General features: G+C 34.8%; 1 protein-coding gene across 3 annotated transcripts in view; it reads right to left on the bottom strand.

Moving 5' to 3' along the window:
• The window catches only part of FCHO2 (FCH and mu domain containing endocytic adaptor 2), a 121,162-nt gene that overhangs the window by 42,171 nt on the left and 59,342 nt on the right, over window positions 1-19,649 (bottom strand). For all 3 annotated transcript variants that reach the window (XM_047087868.1, XM_047087860.1, XM_047087877.1), the window contains 3 exons: window positions 12,448-12,492; window positions 10,701-10,773; window positions 7,349-7,373 (listed from right to left, as the gene is read on the bottom strand). In XM_047087868.1, coding sequence (XP_046943824.1) covers window positions 7,349-7,373; window positions 10,701-10,773; window positions 12,448-12,492 — 143 coding nt within the window. The remainder of the gene's footprint in view (window positions 1-7,348; window positions 7,374-10,700; window positions 10,774-12,447; window positions 12,493-19,649) is intronic.

Here is a 19,649-nt window from a genome sequence, read left to right as displayed (position 1 = left end):
CTCATCAAAATAAAAAGCTTCTGCACAGCGAAGGAAACAATCAGCAAAACTAAAAGGCAACCTGCGGAATGGGAGAAGATATTTGCAAACGACATATCAGATAAAGGGTTAGTATCCAAAGAACTTATCAAACTCAACACCCAAAAAACAAACAGTCCAGTGAAGAAATGGGCCAAAGAAGACATCCAGATGGGGAACAGACACATGAAAAAATGCTCAAATCACTCATCATCACAGAAATACAAATGAAAACCACAATGAAATACCAGCTTACTCCAGTCAGAACAGCTAAAATTACCGACTCAGGCAATGACAGATGTTGGTGAGGATGCAGAGAAAGAGGATCTCTTCTGCATTGCTGGTAGGAATGCAAACTGGTGCAGCCACTCTGGAAAACGGTATGGAGGTTCCTCAAAAAACTGAAAATAACCCTAGGACCCAGCAATTGCACTACTAGGTATTTACCCAAGGGATACAAGTGTGCTGTTTTGAAGGGGCACATGCACCCCAACGTTTACAGCAGCACTATCAACAATAGCCAAAGTATGGAAAGAGCCCAAATGTCCATTGACGGATGAATGGATAAAGAAGATGTGGTGTGTATGTATGTACACACACACACACACACACACACACACACACACACACAAAATGGAGTATTACTCAGCAATCAAAAAGAATGAAATCTTGCCAGTGGCAACTATGTGGATGGAACTAAAGGTATTATGCTAAGCAAAATTAGAGAAAGACAAATATCGTATGACTGCAATCAATATGAGGAATTTAAGATACAAACAGATAAACATAAGAGAAGGTAAGCAGAAATAATATAAAAACAGGGAACAAAACATAAAAGGGTCTTAAATATAGAGAAGAGAGGGTTGCTGGAGGGGTTGTAGGAGGGGGGATGGACTAAATAGGTAAGAGGCATTCAGGAATCTACTCCTGAAATCATTGCTGCAGTATATGCTAACTAACTTGGATGTAAATTTAAAAAATAAATAAATAAATAAATATAAACTGTCCAAAGATAACAAAATACAGATTGGTAGAATGGATTAAAAAACATGACCTAACTATATGCTGTCTATAAGAAATTCACTTCATATATAACACCATAGATGGGGGAAAGTAAAAAAAATAGAAAAAATATACCATATAAAAGTTAATTAAAAAAAAAAAAAAGATGGGCAACTGAGTGGCTCAGTGGCTTAAGCATCCAACTCTTGGTTTCGGCTCAGGTCATGATCTCACAGTTCATGAGTTCAAGCCCACGCTGGGCTCTAAACTGAAAGTGTGGAGTCAGCTTGGAATTCTCTCTCACCTCTCTGCCCCTTCCCCAGCTCATGCACACTCTCTCTTAAAATAAATAAACTTTAAAATAAAAAAATTAGGGCAGAATGACTGTCTTCTTGTTAGATAAAACCAGACTTCAGAAAGAAAATTACCAGGGTCAGAGGGGACATTGTGTCCATAGAAAAACCTGTACATGATTGTTCAAAGCACTTTTTTCTAATAGCCAAAAACTGGAAACAACTAAAGGTCCTATGATAGGTGAATGGTTAAAACAAATTTTAGTGCATCTATACCATGGAATACTACTATTTAACAACAAAAAGGAATAAACTATTCATACATGCAAGAACCTGGGTGGAACTCAAGAGAACTGTGCTGAATAAAAAAAAAAAAATCTGAAAAGGTTATGGTAGGATTCCAACTTACATAACATTCTTGAATTGACAGAATTATAGAAATGGAGAAAAGATTATTGATTGCCAGAGGCTAAGGAGGGTGGTGATGGAAGAAAAGTGGCTGTAAAAGGGCAATCAGCGCAAAAGACCAAAAGATCCTTGTGGTCATAGAAATGCTCAGACTGCATTAATGTCATCATCCCAGTCATGATACTGTATTTCTGCAAGAAGTTATGAGGAGAAAACAGGTGAAAGGCACACGAGACTGCTCTGTACTATCTTTGCAACTTGCTGTAAATTAATTCTTTCAAAATAAATGAGGATTCTTAGTATATTAGATATTCAATGTTGAAACTATTCATATTAAGAAAAATTTAGACATTACCTGTTTACAATCTTTGTTCATTCAATCCATGATTTCTATATTATGGCCCCACACTGCTGGAGCAAAGCATTAGGCCAAAGCAATATGAAAAAAAGAGCAGATAACTTAACCCACTAATCTTAAAAGACAGGTTTGGATAGTGGTGGCAGTGATTTTAAAAAAATACATTGGAATAATTAATTGGAGGGGCACCTGGGTGGCTCAGTCAGCTAAGCATCCAACTCTTGATTTCTGCTCAGGTCATGATCTCATGGGTTGGAGCCACACATTCCAGCTCCCAGCTGGCAGTGTGGAGCCTGCTTGGGATTCTTTCTCTCCTATCTCTCTGCCCCTGCCCCCACACGCTCACTCTCTCTCTCTCTCTCAAAATAAAGAAATGTTAAAAAAGGTTAAAAAAAAGAAAAACTAAAGATGTAGTCCCTCAAAATAATTTAATTACACAGACCATTTAGAAACGGAACAGAAATTAAATGGTAATTTCCCTACCAAGACGTCTAGACCATGGATGCTTTTTAAAGAAATCATTAAGAGTACCATAGGGCACCTGGCTGGCTCAGTCAGTAGAGCATGCAACTTTCGATCTCAGGGTCATGAGTTCAAGGCCCATGATGGGCATAGAGCCTACTTAAAAAACAAAACACAACAACAAAAAAAGACTAGCCATAAAAAAGTCATAAATAGGCCATAAATAAATAATAATAGGCTATAAATAAAACAACAAAAGAAAGCCTCTTCTCCCTGCTGACCACCACTGTAATGCTGCTCTCCAAAAGTAACCACAATTAAGTGTCCAGTAATACATTCTTTAAAAAACGATACAAAAAACACCCAAAGATATCTGCTCATTTATATTTTTAAAACAGCAGTTACTTAAAAATCATACTTGCTGCTTCTCTTTCCATATCAGCAGACACAACAACCTAATTCTGTAACGTGTGACTATTAGAGTGAATGTTTAATAATTTATTTAACCAATCTCCATTTTGATGGATGTTTCCAGTTTTTTGTTAATATAAACAATGTTGGAATAAACATGTCTCTACTTCTCTCTCCCTCCCCCTCTACATACAGTAGTCCCCCTTATCCATGGAGGATACATTCCTACACCCCAGTGGATGCTTGAAACCAAGGACACTAATGAACCCTATGTATACTAGGTTTTTCCCTATACATACATACCTATGATAAAGTTTAATTTATAAATTAGATACAATAAGAGATTTTTTTAGACACCATAACATTAACAACAATATAACAAGAATTACAACATACTATAATAAAAGTTACGTGGATGTGCTCTCTCGCTCTCTCTCTAAATATCTTACTTTACTGTACTCAACCGTCTTCTTGTGATGATGTGACATAATAAAATACCTATATGATAAGATGACATGAGGTGAATGATGTAAGCACTGTGACGTAGTGTCAGGCTACTAATGACCTTCTAATGATATATCAGAAAGAGGATCATCTGCTTCTGAACCACAATCAACCGTAAGTAACTTAAATCATGGAAAGCGAAACAGCAGATGGTGGGGAGGGCTACTATATGCATGTATCTTGACCAAGTACATATAAAACCCTAACAGTAAGTGGCAAGCAGTAGGAATGGGGAGTCAAAAAGAACATGCATTTCTTATTTGAGAAGATAGTGCCAAACTATCCGCAAGACAGACTGTACCAATTTACATTCCTGTTAATACAAGTAAACCAAAACTTTTGCCAATATGATAGATAAATAATTTTATTTTAATTTGCATCAGAATGAGACTACCATTCTGAGCAACATTTCTTATGGTTATTTACCACTTTTATTTCTTTTTATGGAAACAGCCTGTTTTTATCATAATGCCCCTTTCCTACTGAGATGCTTGCCCACCTTTAAAAATGATCTGTATAAGAATTGATGGTACAGTATTACATGATTCTTACTATGATGAAGTTAAAGCTCTGTTGCTGAATTCTGAATTCTAATAGGGAATTCAAACTCCAGGTGTCCTCAGCTGGAATTCTAATGTTACTATATACATGCTTACGTCTCCCTCTTCCTCAGCACATGAGGATTTTCTAATCACATAGTGAATGTCATGAATGGTTTTAATTTGTGAGTTAGATATTTTCTAATTACCACAGTAAATGTTAAACTGGTTCCTTATTGATGAAATTAAAAATATTCAAGATACATGGATTGGTGTGCTTGTTACACTTGTTCATCCTTTTGAGAACGGTATGTAAGAATTCAGCAAGGTGTAGACTCCTTATTCTTAGGGATGATGACCGAGCTCAGTAGTATATAATCACCTTAGTTTCAGAATCCATGAACATTTATTGAAAATTCCCTGAGTATATATTATGAAATTGAAAGTAAAATTGAAATATTTATTAATTTAAAAATAGTGATAAAAGTATTGTGTTAAACATAAATATTTGTGAAAAATAAATTTATTTTTAAAATAAAAAAATGGGAAGAGTAGCATTGTTTAACATTTTTGAAAATCTTTTTAGTGTCGAGTTTAGAAGAGGACATGATTCTCACATATTTCTGCTTTCAATCTGTGAGATATTTTGTTTTGGTGGAAACATATAAAGAAAACATGACTTTATAACTCATCTCACTTATTAAACTGAAAAAAAAAAGTAGTTTAAAATTTCTGCAGATACAGTAAAACCTTGGTTTGTGAGCATAATTCATTCCAGAAACACGTTTGTAATCCAAAGCACTTGTATATCAAAGCAAATTTCCCCATAAGAAATAATGGAAACTCAGATGATTCATTCCACAACCCAAAAATATTCATATAAAAATGATTGTAATATAATATAATAAATAAAATGCAAAATATAAAGAAAAAGAAACAAATTAATCTGTATTTACCTTTAAAAACCTTCATGGCTGGTTTGAGGGAGACAAGAGAGAGGAGGGTGATTGTGTAGGACGACTTTCAATAATATCACTAACGGAATCACTGTTATCTATTGGTTCAATGGAATCTTTTTCTGCATGGGGGCCATTATATATGCTCACAGGGATGCTGACTACAGTGCATATTAATAAACTCTTGTCATATACTGTACTTAATGTAACCGACAATAAGACAGCGGAGGGGAGGATCTGTATCTGCAGGCAGCCTAATCTAGAGTGAAGCAAAGCCATCCCTAAGCTTATTCTTGTATGGAAAAGCAAAGGACTGTCCGTTGGTGCCTTGAAGTGACAAAAAATACACTAGGGCCAGTTGTGAGCACCTTCCAACGTTCTGAAAAATCACTGATTTGTGCCAAACACCACAGCCTGAGACCAAGCATCTGAGAATGGGAGATGATCACCCACAATCCCGTAGTGAGAGAGACAGAGACAGAGACAGAGAGAGAAGAAGAAGAGAAGAACCACTGGCTCAGTTGTGATCATGTGACATTCAGCATCATGTACTACTCCTATTGCAAGACACTGCTTGTTTATCAAGTTAAAATTTATTAGAAATCTTTGCTTGTCTTGCAGAACACTTGCAGAACAAGTTACTCACAGTCCAAGGCTTTACTGTAATTTGGATATATATTTTTGGTACTAAATCACAGCATAAGAAGTGACGATTTATTGAAATTCATTGCAGTGTGGAATCTGAAATAAAATCGGTTAACATTTAAAAAAAACGATCTGTATTGAAATTTTACAAAGGAAATTAATTAGCCCCTTGTTATATGTCTTACAAACATACTCTGCCAATTTAGCTTTACTGGTTCATATTCTTCTAAAATTTTTTTGGTAATTAAAATTACAAAACATACTGTTTTGTTTTCTTTCAACACAAATTTATGAATCATTTCTTATATGACATTAGACTTATGCATCCTTTTTATCAACGTTTTTTATTTATTTTTGGGACAGAGAGAGACAGAGCATGAACGGGGGAGGGGCAGAGAGAGAGGGAGACACAGAATCGGAAACAGGCTCCAGGCTCTGAGCCATCAGCCCAGAGCCCGACGCGGGGCTCGAACTCACGGACCGTGAGATCGTGACCTGGCTGAAGTCGGACGCTTAACCGACTGCGCCACCCAGGCGCCCCTTATGCATCCTTTTTATAAGTGCTTTTCTAATTCCAGACAAGTACTGACAACAGTTCAAAATTGGTTAACACTGATCATTACAGAACAGTATCAATTAGCTGAGATTTTTAACCCTGGATGACACTAGAAATCTATTTCTTTCTTTTCACTCTACATTTATCAACAAATCATAATCTTCTTATTTTAAAGTTGAAATAGACAGCAAAAATACTAATTTTATTTTAGTTAAGTTACATAAAACACAATGTTTCACAAAATATCTTTATCTTGGTATATACACCATTATGCTGTAAAAGATCAAAAGGTTTTTGGGCCAAAAAAAAAGAGTAATTATGCAAGCAAGAACATAAGCAAAGGAGACAGGCAGCTTGATCCTACTGCACTTAGCAACATGACCACTGTCTAATGAACAACTTGAAAAGTGTGTCTGTCTATACAATAATTATACCATTTGGTAAATCTACTCTCCCACTGTAACCACAAGGAGCTCCATTTAATGTCTTCTTTAATTACATATAAAGAAATATATTTAAATATGAAATATAAACAAACTTTCTTCAGAACAAAAAGCACAGAGAAGTACTAACCATGATTATTACTGCTATGTTTTCTAAAATGATAACCTCTAAACAAAACTCAAATACTTGAATAAAATTTTAATAATCAGGAACACATTTTTATTTTTAATGCTTACTTATTTTTGAGAGAGCATGAGCAAGAGGAGAATGGATAGAGAGAGGGTGAGGGAGAGAGAGCAACTACAGCAGGCTCTGCACTGACAGCAGAGAGCCCCATGTGGGGCTCGAACTCAAGAACCATGAGATCATGACCTGAGCCAAAGTCAGACACTTAACCAACTGAGCTAGCCAGGTGCCCCAGGAATACACAATTAAGAGCATCATGTTTTAAAGTATGCAGATTTGAGATCTGGCATATTTCTCAAGAAAAAGCAATATGGTATGGTACCATTCAAATTTTTAAACTAAAATGTCCACTTTTCAAAGATAGGTAGAACTACCTTTTATTTAATATAAAAGCATCTAGTAATATAAGGCCAAAATTTTATCTGTGACTTTAATAGTGAATTTACAATAAACTGGTTAGTATTTTTCTTAGAAAGATTTGTGAACAACTCAACCCAAATATGCTGGGTATTTCCTAATCAAAATAGCTAATTTACATGGTTTATATCAAAGTAAAATCTACTTACAAGTGAATCTGCATCAGGGCATTCCCTATTAAAATAAACAAAATATTATAAATACTCAATTATTACAACTATCCAATAATAACTGTATACTGAAAGTGATCATCTTGGTATTTAAATGTAACTTTATTTAAACTTAACAAAAATATTTAGAAAAAATCAAATCATGAAGATTAAAATATACTAAATGATTTTAAAATTCAAAAGAAAGCATTCCTATATCCATAATACATGACAAAATGAAACTCACACAGCTTACAATTATTTTAAAAACTTGTACTTCACAAGTACTTCTTTTCCATTAACACACACACAAATCTTATAAAGGAAGCTATCAGTCCTACAAGGATTTCTTAGTGGCTTTTAATTCTTTAGGCAGAGAAAGCTAAAAAAATTTCTAAGAGGAAAGCTCGACTTTTTTTTTTTAAGTCTGTACTTGTATTAATTGGTAAATACTAGTAAATAACATTTTACAATATACTTTTGTTAAAACTTCAGTTTCATTTGAAGTACATTCCATAGCTAGCATATAAACAAAAGCCAAAAAAGCTATTTTTCTCCATATATGTTAAATGAGTAGCCAGACTTCCACTTGAAAAAGCTTTCTAGTCTACTAAGTTGTTGAAAATTGTTAATTTTATCACTTATTTAACTGATAAATATTAATTTGGACGTAAACTAGCAAAAATATATTTTATTTATTTTTTTAAGTGAGCGGGAAGCAAGAACTTTATCAGAGTATAAAATTAGAAAGTTAAGAATAGTAAGAAAGCTCTCTTTACAGAGAGGGGCATTTGAAAGTGAATGCCCCCCCCCAAAAAAAGTATTTTATATGCAAAACCAAAACATAAAGAAGATCAACCTTCTCAAATAATCAAATAAAGACTTAAACATATAAAATTAAAGACATTGAGGCCATGAAGAATACGGTTAGAAGAATTTCTGTGTACATATTCTAGATCAAATTCACAAAAATCAGAGTGCACACTGAAAACATATCTAGATTAGTTGCGTAATTCTTTGACTTTAGACAGTTAATGCACGCAGTATCAGAATCTGCCACTTTAATAACAGACTAAAAACATACACATTAGGTATACCTTGAGAGCCCAATGGACAATAAAAAGTACTAAATTAATAAACAGGATATGCAGGTCATCTCTATCTACCCAAAGACTAAGCACAAATCAGAAAAATCTACAGAGTGAAGAATTCTGTTAGGGGAAGACAAAATGGAACAGACTGAAATAACGGAAAAAGAGGGAGATGACCACACTGCTCTTAATCCAAACTCCAGCACCAAAGCAGGTAAATGCAAACCTCTTGTGTCTTTATAGCCATTTAAATGTCACTTAAGATTGCCAATTTTGAAAAAAGAGCTCCCTTATTACTGATATATGAGGGGTATTTATCAAAAATCCTACTGCATACTCTGAGGAAATGTTCCAGAAAAGACAATATAATAATGAATTCAATTCCTCTACAGAATCATTTAAAATGTTAGAGCACTTCTACTTTCTTCTTTTTTTAAAGATAAAGTTTAAATATCAAAGTGTCAAAGTTCCAAACAGTTTATTCTCTGGCTTTAAGCCAGAACTGTCCAGTCTTTGTGGGAAAGCACTCATCTGTTTGCTTTCACAGTGGGCTGTAATGAGACCTGCAGATGAAGCCCCAGGAAGAGCAAGCTCTGAGCAGGACCCCTCTTCCACAATCACTGGCATTTCAAAAGCCTTCAGGCTGTTTAAGAAGCAGCATGCCAAGAGCCTTGGGCATTTCAAACAAAGAGGTTTCTAATATTTCTCCTGCCTGGAAGTGTTGAAAGAAGACAATCATGATGCAGTTGTTTAAAGCACTGATTTTCTGCCCTAGTATTCTCAGTGGTGAAAAATATTCCAATATCCAAGTGGCCTAACAATGGTACTAGGAAATTACTGATCATGCAAAACAATTCTAAAAACACAGAATACACAAAAATATTATAAGCTCCCTGAACTACCAGCTGTGAAAACCACATATTATAAAAATAATTGAATTTAAGGCCTTTCTGTCTATAATATACTAACAAAGTGGCTACATTTCTAATTTCATGTACGAATCAACTGTTTAGACTTCCTTAAGTATTTCCAATGTTACAAAAATAGTTTTGATTCCATCTCCTTAGCAAAATACTCCCTTCATAAAGCTGAAAAGACATCTGCAGATGAGATGGTAACCACAGATATAAATCACTTCCCAATCAGTCTTAATTTGTTAACCAAGTGAAACTAAACTTGGGAGGGGGTTAGAAACAGACATTTAGAATGGTAGAAACTCATATAAAATGAATTTAACTAGATAGGAGGTAAGAATACCCAAAGCACAAATCGTTCTCTTACATTGAAAATATGAGTGGCGATGAAAGCTCTGCTAATTACGCTGGGGAAGCAGGGATTTTAAATAAATTTCAAGCCAGTGTTACTGGCTTAACAAATCATTTAAGACTTGATTAGCGTCTTGTCAATCTATATAGGTTGAATAATTACAGAAACAAAGATTCCTTTAATTCCAGTTTGTGTCTGGTAAATCATAGCTCTTAAGAGCTTTTCAACCCCAGGTGTATATTAGGAATGACAGAGGCTGCTTAAAAGCAAACCAAACTAAATAAAACAAAAATTATGCTGTGTCTCACACCCTGCAAATCTGTAATAATTGGTCTGAGGTGGGGCCTGGCATAGATATATTTATGTTAATTTTCCACGTAGTTCTAATGTGTAGCCAAGACAGAAAATTTCACTTACCCAATATCTGTTGAATTTACTATATGCTAATTATATATTCTTTGTATCCTAACTTAATTTTTTTTAAAGGTAAATCAGATTTATATTCCATCCTCTATCAAAAGCTGATGACCTAGCATAAATGTTTAAAACATGTTAGGGCTTTTGTTCTTCCCCATTTTCTGTTTACGTGTGCATATATCGCTATGAGCCTATATGTTTAGAGTTGTCTAGAAGGATTTTCATCAAATTGTTGACCATGGGTTTTTTCTTAGGCATTAAGATTTAGAAGAATTTTTAGTTTCCTTTGCACTTTTTTTTAAATATGCATGTATCATTTTGTAAAAAGAATGTCTTTAAAGTTTAAATTTCAAAACATAGAAGCTTTTATCTTAATATTTTAAAATAGTAAGAAATCTAATACTTTTAACTTAACCCAGAGGAGCTAGCAAATGTATTCAGAAAAGTGTATTTTTTACACCTCAGACATACATACATTGAGTTATTTCTGAAGAAATTTTTCTTCTCACATTCAAAACAACAGTCTTATTCTTAGTTACTTAATAACAAAGAATTGTGACAATATTTAATATACTTACACAGACTCTGCATCCTTTTCCTTTTTAATTATTCCTGGCAAACCAAAAGTCTTTCTTTTCCGTGGTTTTATACCTTAAAATAAATGTATATTGTCACAGAAACATAACTGCTGCTGATAAATATATTACACTTGTATCCTGACACATAATTTGCTTATGTCAATACTAAATCTGGATGAAAGAAATAAAAGTATCAATTGGTAAACTCTAATGTTTAAGTCATAGTCATAGTCTGTTTAGATTTTTCTTATGTTAATTTAATAAAGATTTATCACTTGATTAATAAAATTCTCTTTTCCTCTAAGTCTCCCCTAAATTACCTCAGACAACATAAACATTTGGAGAATCTTAAAACTTCAAAGAAGGGACATTATTCACTATATTAGATTTTGTTATAAATCCAAGTCAAATCATGTTTCCTGTCTGGAAGATCAAAAAATACGAATGCGGTGTTTTAAATAAAAAAGATGACACAACAGATCCATTAACAGTAAACACAGAAAACTTATGGCATTCTTTTGCACACATATTATCTTTAATATAATGAATGCTGTAAGTTGATTGTACCATAAATGAGTATCATCTTTATTCTGCCTAATATGGCAGTTCTTCCTCCTCTTCCTTCATGACAAATTATTTCTTAGAAATCAGCCATACTATTAATTGTTGCTGGAATTCAGCACAAAGCTTAGCTGCTTACTCGGACAACTATAGAGCATATCTAAGATAACCTCTCACCATATAGATGAGGAAACTCAAGGGTATTTTTTGGTTTTGTTTTTTTATCTCAGTATTATCCAGCTACTAAATACTATAGCCAGGATTAGAAACCAGCTGTTTTAGAACAAGGTACTTGCTTCCATGCAAAAGTAAACCATACATTTGTACAGCATGTTATATCAAATACATTTTTTTCTCACAGAGTATTACTTACTATCCACATTTTACAATAAAGAAAGCTAAAGAACAGAGAACTTGCATAGTTACTGCTCTCAAACAGCTAGTAACTGTAAGAAATCTAGGCACGAGAGCCTGACTCCTCCAATGATAGCTTTACACACAACAGTAAACCTTTTCTCTGAATTCTCACACAAATGTTGAGAGAAAAATAAATAGAAAAGATTGTTTCCCAAATTATTTCTAGTAGCTCACAAAGTACTTAAACAGGAAGGTAGGTGCCTGGCTGGTTCATTCTGTGGAACATGTGACTCTAATCTTGGGGTTGTGAATTTGAGTCCCACATTGGGTGCAGAGATTACTTAAAAATAGAATATTTAAATAAACAAACATGAAGGGTTGTAGACCCTTTCTCCAAGTCACATCATCACTCCTCCTGAATGAGGGGAATATTAACATCAATATATAACCTTCATTAATTACTGAAATGTTTCTCACTTTAAAATAAATCTTATACATTAATGTGTAGCAATGATTTTCATATTTATGACATGAGAATGTTTAAAGATGGATGTCAATAAAGAAAACAATCTCGATGTGTATTTGAAAATAAATACATGTTATATTTAATCTTTTAAGATATATATTCTAACACACTAATATTCCTTTGGGCAAACCTACTGTTTACTTATTAAGTAAAGATTAAAAATCTATAGGCCTTCAAACTACATTCAGATTTTTTATATCACTCCACAAACATGCTGACATCAATGGATAATAGCCACTCTTTATTTGTTCAATAAACAGAAGATATTAGCTAGTTACCACACATTACAACTAGTCAACTTACCTTCAACTGCACTAGCAGGGTCACATTCTTCAAATTCAATAAGGCCTAAAACAAAACAAAACAGATGAACAGCTAGCTCTTAGTTAAAAAAAAAAAAAAAAAAAATTTTAAAGCTGATGGAAAACAATCAGATCAAATCACATTACATCTTTTTAATCGACTTGACATGTGTTCTAGTGTTATCTGATAGTATTATTAAAATATCAATAATTTTAAAAACCAAATAACCCTAACACTGACAAAAACTGACACTAGTCTATTATTATGATCACAGTTAGCTGAAAACCCTTTATATATGATACTGTAGAACTGGAGACACCTACTGTGTACTTTCTGTTTTCAAGGAGCTTGCAGGATACTAAAGAAAAAATAAGCACAATAAAAGGCAGGTGCTGAATCCCTGGTTGTGTTAATGGGGAGGATGGGGGACCAACATAGTAAATACTACTAGAATGTCAGCTTGGGAACTTGTCCCTCTCGTAGACCACTGTGAACTGGCAAATAATAGGTCTTTAACAAATATTTGCTGAACAAATAAATGCATTAATTACATCGTAGCTAAGTGGTGATCCTCTAACTGTAAAGCAGGTCAAGGAATCTGAACTTTTAGTTTGCAGGTAATGGGAAGAGTTTTCATGAGAGGTGATACATACATGCCCCTATAAAGTGGTCTTAAAAGAAAATTAGCACTGGTATGAGGGATAGACTACAGAAAGAGAGGAAGAAGATAAAATAGAAATCAGTTGAAAAACATTTTAAGTAGCTCTAAAATGACAGATCTGCTAAGACTAGCCTTAAATGTCATATAACAGATTTCATGTACATGGGATACTAAACTATTTAGGTAGTAAAGAAACTAGCAAAAGCATGCATCACTGTTCTGCTAAAATGTCCCCAAAAGTAAATATCAGACTAAAAAATATCTTCTATTAAACAGTCACTTTACCCCTGTTTTATAATACTTAAATTTATGCAAGTTCAGCATTTTTGTGAAACAAATTTTTATTAATAGTAATAGTTTCAACATACTATTTCAAAAAATTTAAAAATCAGCCTTGGGGGCACCTGGGTGACTCAGTTAAGTGTCCAACTCTTGATTTCAGCTCAGGTCATGATCTCACGGTTTGTGAGATGGACCCCCATGTCGGGCTCTGTGCTGACAGCTTGGGGCCTGCCTGGGATTCTCTCTCCTTCTCTCTCTGCCTCTCCCCTACTTGTTCTCACTCTCTCTCTTTTAAAACAAATAAACATAAAAAAATAAAAAAAATAAAAACAAAGCTTGAAGAGTGGAAAACAGAAGATTTCATACTGGTTCTTCTGAGACATTAAGCTAAACTAAAACTATGAATAAGTTCATCATCAGAGTTCTCACTGATCGTCTAATTATAAAAGAAAGCCACTAATTAGTAAGAAATATTTCTCTACAAGAAAGAACATCTAAAAATATTGTGGATCAGTCAGTTGAACGTCTGACCCTTAATTTCAGTTCAGGTCATGATTCTAGGGTTGTGGGATCAAGCCCCACGTCAGGCTCCATGCTGAGCAGAGAGCCTACTTAGGGCTTGCTTGCTCTCTCTCTCTCTCTGCCCCTCTCTGACACTCATGTGCTCTCTCTCTAAAAAAAAAAAAAAAAACAAAAACAAAAAAAACAAAAACAAAAAAAAAACCAAACAATTGGCTAAAATGTCCTTCTTAACCCCAAATCTAAGATCTACTTCTTCAGTTCTGGTTTCTATTCAAATAGAGTACATTAACATTTAGTGATAAGCAAAATAACAACAACAACTGAAAAAAAAAAACCTCATAAAAGTGAGTTGATAAACAAGGTCCTGATTAATTAGTGATACCTTTCTAAGTATTCTTATAATACACATGTGACTAAAAAAAATAAAATACATTTACTACTTCCACCCCAAAAAGCCTTGAAATCAGAAAATGACCCAATTAAAAATTTAAAAGACTTCAAGTTCGGTTTGCAAATCTGGAAGCTAAAAATTCATTAAATGAAAGGGTAATGAACTCATTGTTAGAACTCTTTAGAGGCATGCATTAACAGTTTACAAAGAGATTAGAAATGAAAGATCAAGAAAGGTGAAGAATTTTAGTATGTGCGTCTAATAATTAACAACTACTTGGTGTAAAAGAATGAAAAATTTCCACCGAAATTACCAATAGTTTATGTATCATTAGCTTTATAACTTACTAATAAACCTTAAGAGACTATGACCACCTGTCAAATAAATCTGAGAGTTCCTACAGCTATACATCGCATAATCTGTGCTCAGTAACTTTTCACATAATCTCAAATAATCAAGCTATGGGCTTAGAGAGGAAAAACAAAACATCAATGCCAAACAAACTGCAGGATTTTAAAATACAAAAAAATAGAGTATCTAAGAAGACTTCTGTAACATCACCTTAGCAAATATATTATTCTTTTAAGATCTTTGGATGCCTTCATATATGTGAAAATACCAAAGGCATCCCTTAACGCTACAAAAATTCCCTCAAACAAAGTTCTACATTTTTTTCTCTCAAAATCTTTTTCCTATACCAGACATACCTCGATTGCTTTTCCCTTTCCCTTTTCTAAACATCCTCTTAAAATCTATTTGAAACAGGAAAATGTCCAATAAAAACAAACTATTCAAAATCACACTTTTGAAACCGAAGATGCCAGATCCTTTCAAACTGTAAAATATATATAAAAATTTTAAACTGAATACCTTCAGCACATAAGCTTTTCTATTAAAAACAGAAATATTAACAGTTTGTGGTATAATAAAACTAAATATGCCCTTTAAAAAGAAACATTAACTCATGCGTGAAAAAGATTTCCAAATGGCATATGCTCCACACGCCACTTCCCATGGCAAAGCTTTGCGTGCCTGGCTCTGTGCCAGTTGACAGCTCAGCTGGATATCAGTGCACACTGTGACCCCCTTGCATCACGTCACTTCTGAAATGTTTCACAAGTAGAAAGTTTATTCAGCATCTTCCTCAAATGCAGTCCACTGCCCATCATTCTGCTATTTAATCCTAAGACAAGTTACTTTTTTTGACAGTCCCAAAGCCAGGGTAAGAGTCAGAAAGAATAGTTTGCTACAACTGGAATTTCAACTGTTTTAGGCTCAATTAATTCTGTTGTCAAAATAAATAACTGCTCTTAGCGCTTAGATTTTATACTGGGCCACAAGGGCAATTTAATTTGTATAAAAGCAAGAAAGACCATTTTGGCTCTGTCTCCTGATGCTCTTTTACACATTATATAAAAATGCCATCATGAGTTCAAAAAGCAGAAGAAATTAAAGGCAGACCTCCAAGAGGTCAACAATAAAGTAAAACAATTCTTACAGAGGACGCTTTCTTTAATGATCAGGTAAGAATAAATTATTGCTGAAAGAAAACAAAGAAAGAGAAAGAGAAAAAGAAAGAAAGAAAGAAAGAAAGAGAAAGAGAAAGAGAAAGAGAAAGAGAAAGAGAAAGAGAAAGAGAAAGAGAAAGAGAAAGAGTCAACAACGTAAAGAATTCTACTTTGAATCAAAACTTTTAGAAAATGCTACAGGAAGAAAGACAATTTAATAGTAATATTTAATCAACACATTCTGTGGTTGAAGTACAGTATTAAAAAATATAAAACATTTAATAGTTGCCATCATTGTGAATCAATTCTAAATCTCAGGCCACCAACAGGGCAAATCTGCAACTTAGTCTAGTTAAGAAGTGGCCTCAAAACTGAAATAGTAAGTCTGGGCCACGCAAATCAAGCCTATCTCTGTATTTACCCAACTCAAAGAACAGAACACTTGGTTCTAATTAAAAGCCAAAATAAAACATATGAACATGCCCAGATCCCAAAGTCTAACAAAAAGAATGGTGATAACGGGAGAGTGGAGGGGTGGGGTAATGACACAGGAAAGAGGGAGGGAAGAAGCGGAGGAGAAGGGGGTAATGACTCATAACAATGGAAGTCGATGACTACATTTTCAAGCTTGCTCCTGGGCAACACAGCCACATTCCTGGGTGTCTGGGATGGTGAACCAGGCAAGCTAACATGAAAAAGAACATCAAACTCCAGCCTGTAGTAATGAGCAAAGGGCATGCAGGCTCAAGTTCTGGTTTTGCCACTTGCTTGCTGGCTAATTACTTTAATCTAGTTACCTTCTCTACTTGAACCTAAGTCATATCATTTTTATAAATATGCTATGGCAGAAGAAAACCTTTTGCATATCTGCTTTCCCTTTCTCTACAAATACCCATACACACATACAATTCTTTCTTTTTTAGTTTGCTAAATCATTTGAAAGTAAGTTGCAACGTCAATGCTACTTCACTTCAGGGGTACTTATTTTAATAAAGGGCTTGAAGATAGAATTCTCTCAATCCAATGGTTCCAAATCCCAGTGCCTAGCTGAATCTCCTAGTGCAATGCTTCCTGCTTAAGAATCATCTGGAAAGGGGCGCCTGTGTGGCTCAGTGCGTTAAGCATCAGACTTGAGCTCAGGTCATGATCTCACAGTTCATGAGTTCAAGCCCTGCATTGGGCTCTGTGCTGACAGCTCAGAGCCTAGAGCCTGTTTTGGATTCTGTGTCTCCCTCTCTCTCTCTCTCTCTTTCTCTCTCTGCCCTCCCCCATTCATACTCTGTCTCTCTGTCTCTCAAGAATGAATAAACGTTAAAAAAAATTTTTTTTGAAAAATCATCTGGAGAGCTCATTAAACCACAAATCACTGGGCCCCAGCCCCAGAGTGTCCTATACAGAAGGTCTAGGTTGGTGCTCAGGAATGTGCATTTTTCACAAACTCTCAGGTGACTGCAGATGGTCCTGGGATCACACTTGGAGAACTACACTCTTAGGGAACTCCTGGGTCCACTGCCAGATACTCACTAATTCTAGATGGTTCTTCTCCAATTTTACTCTACATACAAACTGCCTAGGTGTGAGAAGTGAGATGGTTCATTTTCAGGAAAACCAAACAAAAGCTGTGCTAATTAACAATGGGTTTACAACCTATTGGAAATATGTACGAAGCCCCCTTACCATGATGGAGTACCAAACCCTAAGACACTTCACTTCCTGGTTCTTCCTCCCCTCTCCATTTCGCAGGCTTATTTTTTGCAGGCTTTGCAATAAGCATGCGCCAAAGAACTGAAGTCTCTGTGTCACCTCAAGGAATGTACATTTGTTCCAGTCAGACTACTTTTTCCCTTACATGAGCAAAGGCAACCTCCTGGTAAGGCTGTAACCTCTTAGTACTCAATGAGCAACCAGGGGAAGGACTTGCATACTATGAGATAAACTGCCTGCTGTAACTGCCCATCAGACACCCGCTCTTGCAAGAACGTTGAGCAAAGCCTAGTTTCACTGTGCTCCAAGTCTCCATCACTCCTTTGACCGGGTCAGTGGGCTTATTTCTCACACTAGAATCTTATTAAAATACAGATTCTTAAAGGGGTGCCTGGCTGGCTCTGTAAGAAGAGCATGCTACTCTTGATCTCAGTTCAAGCCTCACATTGGGCAGTAGAGATTACTTAAATAATTTTTTAAATGCAGATTCTTAAAGCTAAATAAATACAAAAAATGCAGATTCTATTTCGGTAGGCCTAGGGTAGAGTTTGAGATCCTGCATTTATAACAAACATCCAGTGATAAAATGCTCTAGTTACTGAACAATGGCTGTACCTAAGACTCAGATGAGGAGTTTTAAAATATAGTGGTACTGAGGAACCACCCTAGACCACTGCAGTCAGAATTTCTGGGACAGGGAACTGTCTGTACATTCTTTAAAAAAGAGATAGAGAGGCAGGGAGGGGGAAGAAGGGAAGAGAGAGTAAAAGAGAGGGAGAAAGAAAGAGAAAGGGAGGGAGAGAGAGAGGAAGGAAGGAATGGAGGAAGAAGAGAAGGGAAGAGAAATGAAGAGAAATGAAAGGGAAAGAGAATAAAATTTCTACTGCTGATTCTTATATATATCCAAGGCTTGAGAATCAGTGATGAGGCAAACTTAGGAACCATGCTCTTAAATGAAAAAAGCAGGTTTTTCACTATGAAATTTCAGTCACTGTAAAACTTCAAAGTCCAAAATTTCATTTAGTTCTCCAAACAAAGAATCTTAAACATTGAAGTATAATCACCTACATCCAAAATCTGACACTACCTCTATACTTCCAGATTGAGTCATTTTTTCACCCTCTGTGATACTGATAAAACCTTACGTGATTATACCCAATTCACTAAATCTCTTTTCCCTGGGAACTTCCCTCTTCACCACCAGTGGTGGAGAAGCCTGTTTATACTACGTGATCTAGTCAGAAATGACTAGATTAGAAAGATTACCTGGACCAGATTCTTTCTCCGAGAAATTTGTAAAGAGAACAAAACCTGGGTTAATTCTGAGCTGTGGCTTCAACTAAAGAACCAGTAAAAATACCTAGAAATTACAGAGAGGTCACCTTATGTCCTATGCCTGGAAAAGCAAAGAAACCATTGTGCAATAATAATAATAATAATAATAATAATAAAGCAGTAGAAATAGATCAAATGAAAGAAAAATTATTCCTAGTATTACTACAGGTTTGAGTTTCCTTCTGCAGCCTGGCTACACTCCTGATTTTGGATCCTTGGGATATCTGTTTCTTTCTAATAAATCTCCTTTTAGTCCAAACTGGTTTAAGTTAGCTTCTTTTACATACTGCAGAAAAAGCTAAAACTCTGTTCTTGTTATTATGCACATGTAAAAATTATAATCAGCTTACTTTACTTTTTTACCTCTATTTTGTTGCCTGTGTTATACATTTAACATTTTTAACGGCTACTTCAAATTAATGAAATAAGTTGTCCTTAGACAAAGCCTGCTCAAAACAGCTTAATTTTTACTTCGTAATTTAGGATTATTATTATGAGAATCGGTTACTATGCTGTGACATGACTGCAGATGTAGTTAGGGCAGGGTGTCAGAATAAATTTTTTCTGAACTGAAGAAGAGCAGAATCAGCTTTTGAAGAAAGATTATATACTATCGTGGGACACACAATTCTCATGAACTATATGACATACCCGCTACTATACTACACAGGAAGTATATTTTCTAACAATTCTGTAAAGAGTAAAACAGTAAATATATTAGATTTTGTGGGCCCTAAGTCCTGTCACAACTACTGACCTCTGCTCCTGTGGTACAAAAAGTACTATAGACAATACATAA

Source organism: Lynx rufus, unplaced genomic scaffold, assembly GCF_022079265.1.
Source record: "Lynx rufus isolate CCGP_SWC_20201006 ecotype Redwood Valley unplaced genomic scaffold, mLynRuf1.p SCAF_1, whole genome shotgun sequence".
Classification (NCBI taxonomy): Eukaryota; Metazoa; Chordata; class Mammalia; order Carnivora; family Felidae; genus Lynx; species Lynx rufus.
This window is presented reverse-complemented; position numbering and strand designations above follow the sequence as displayed.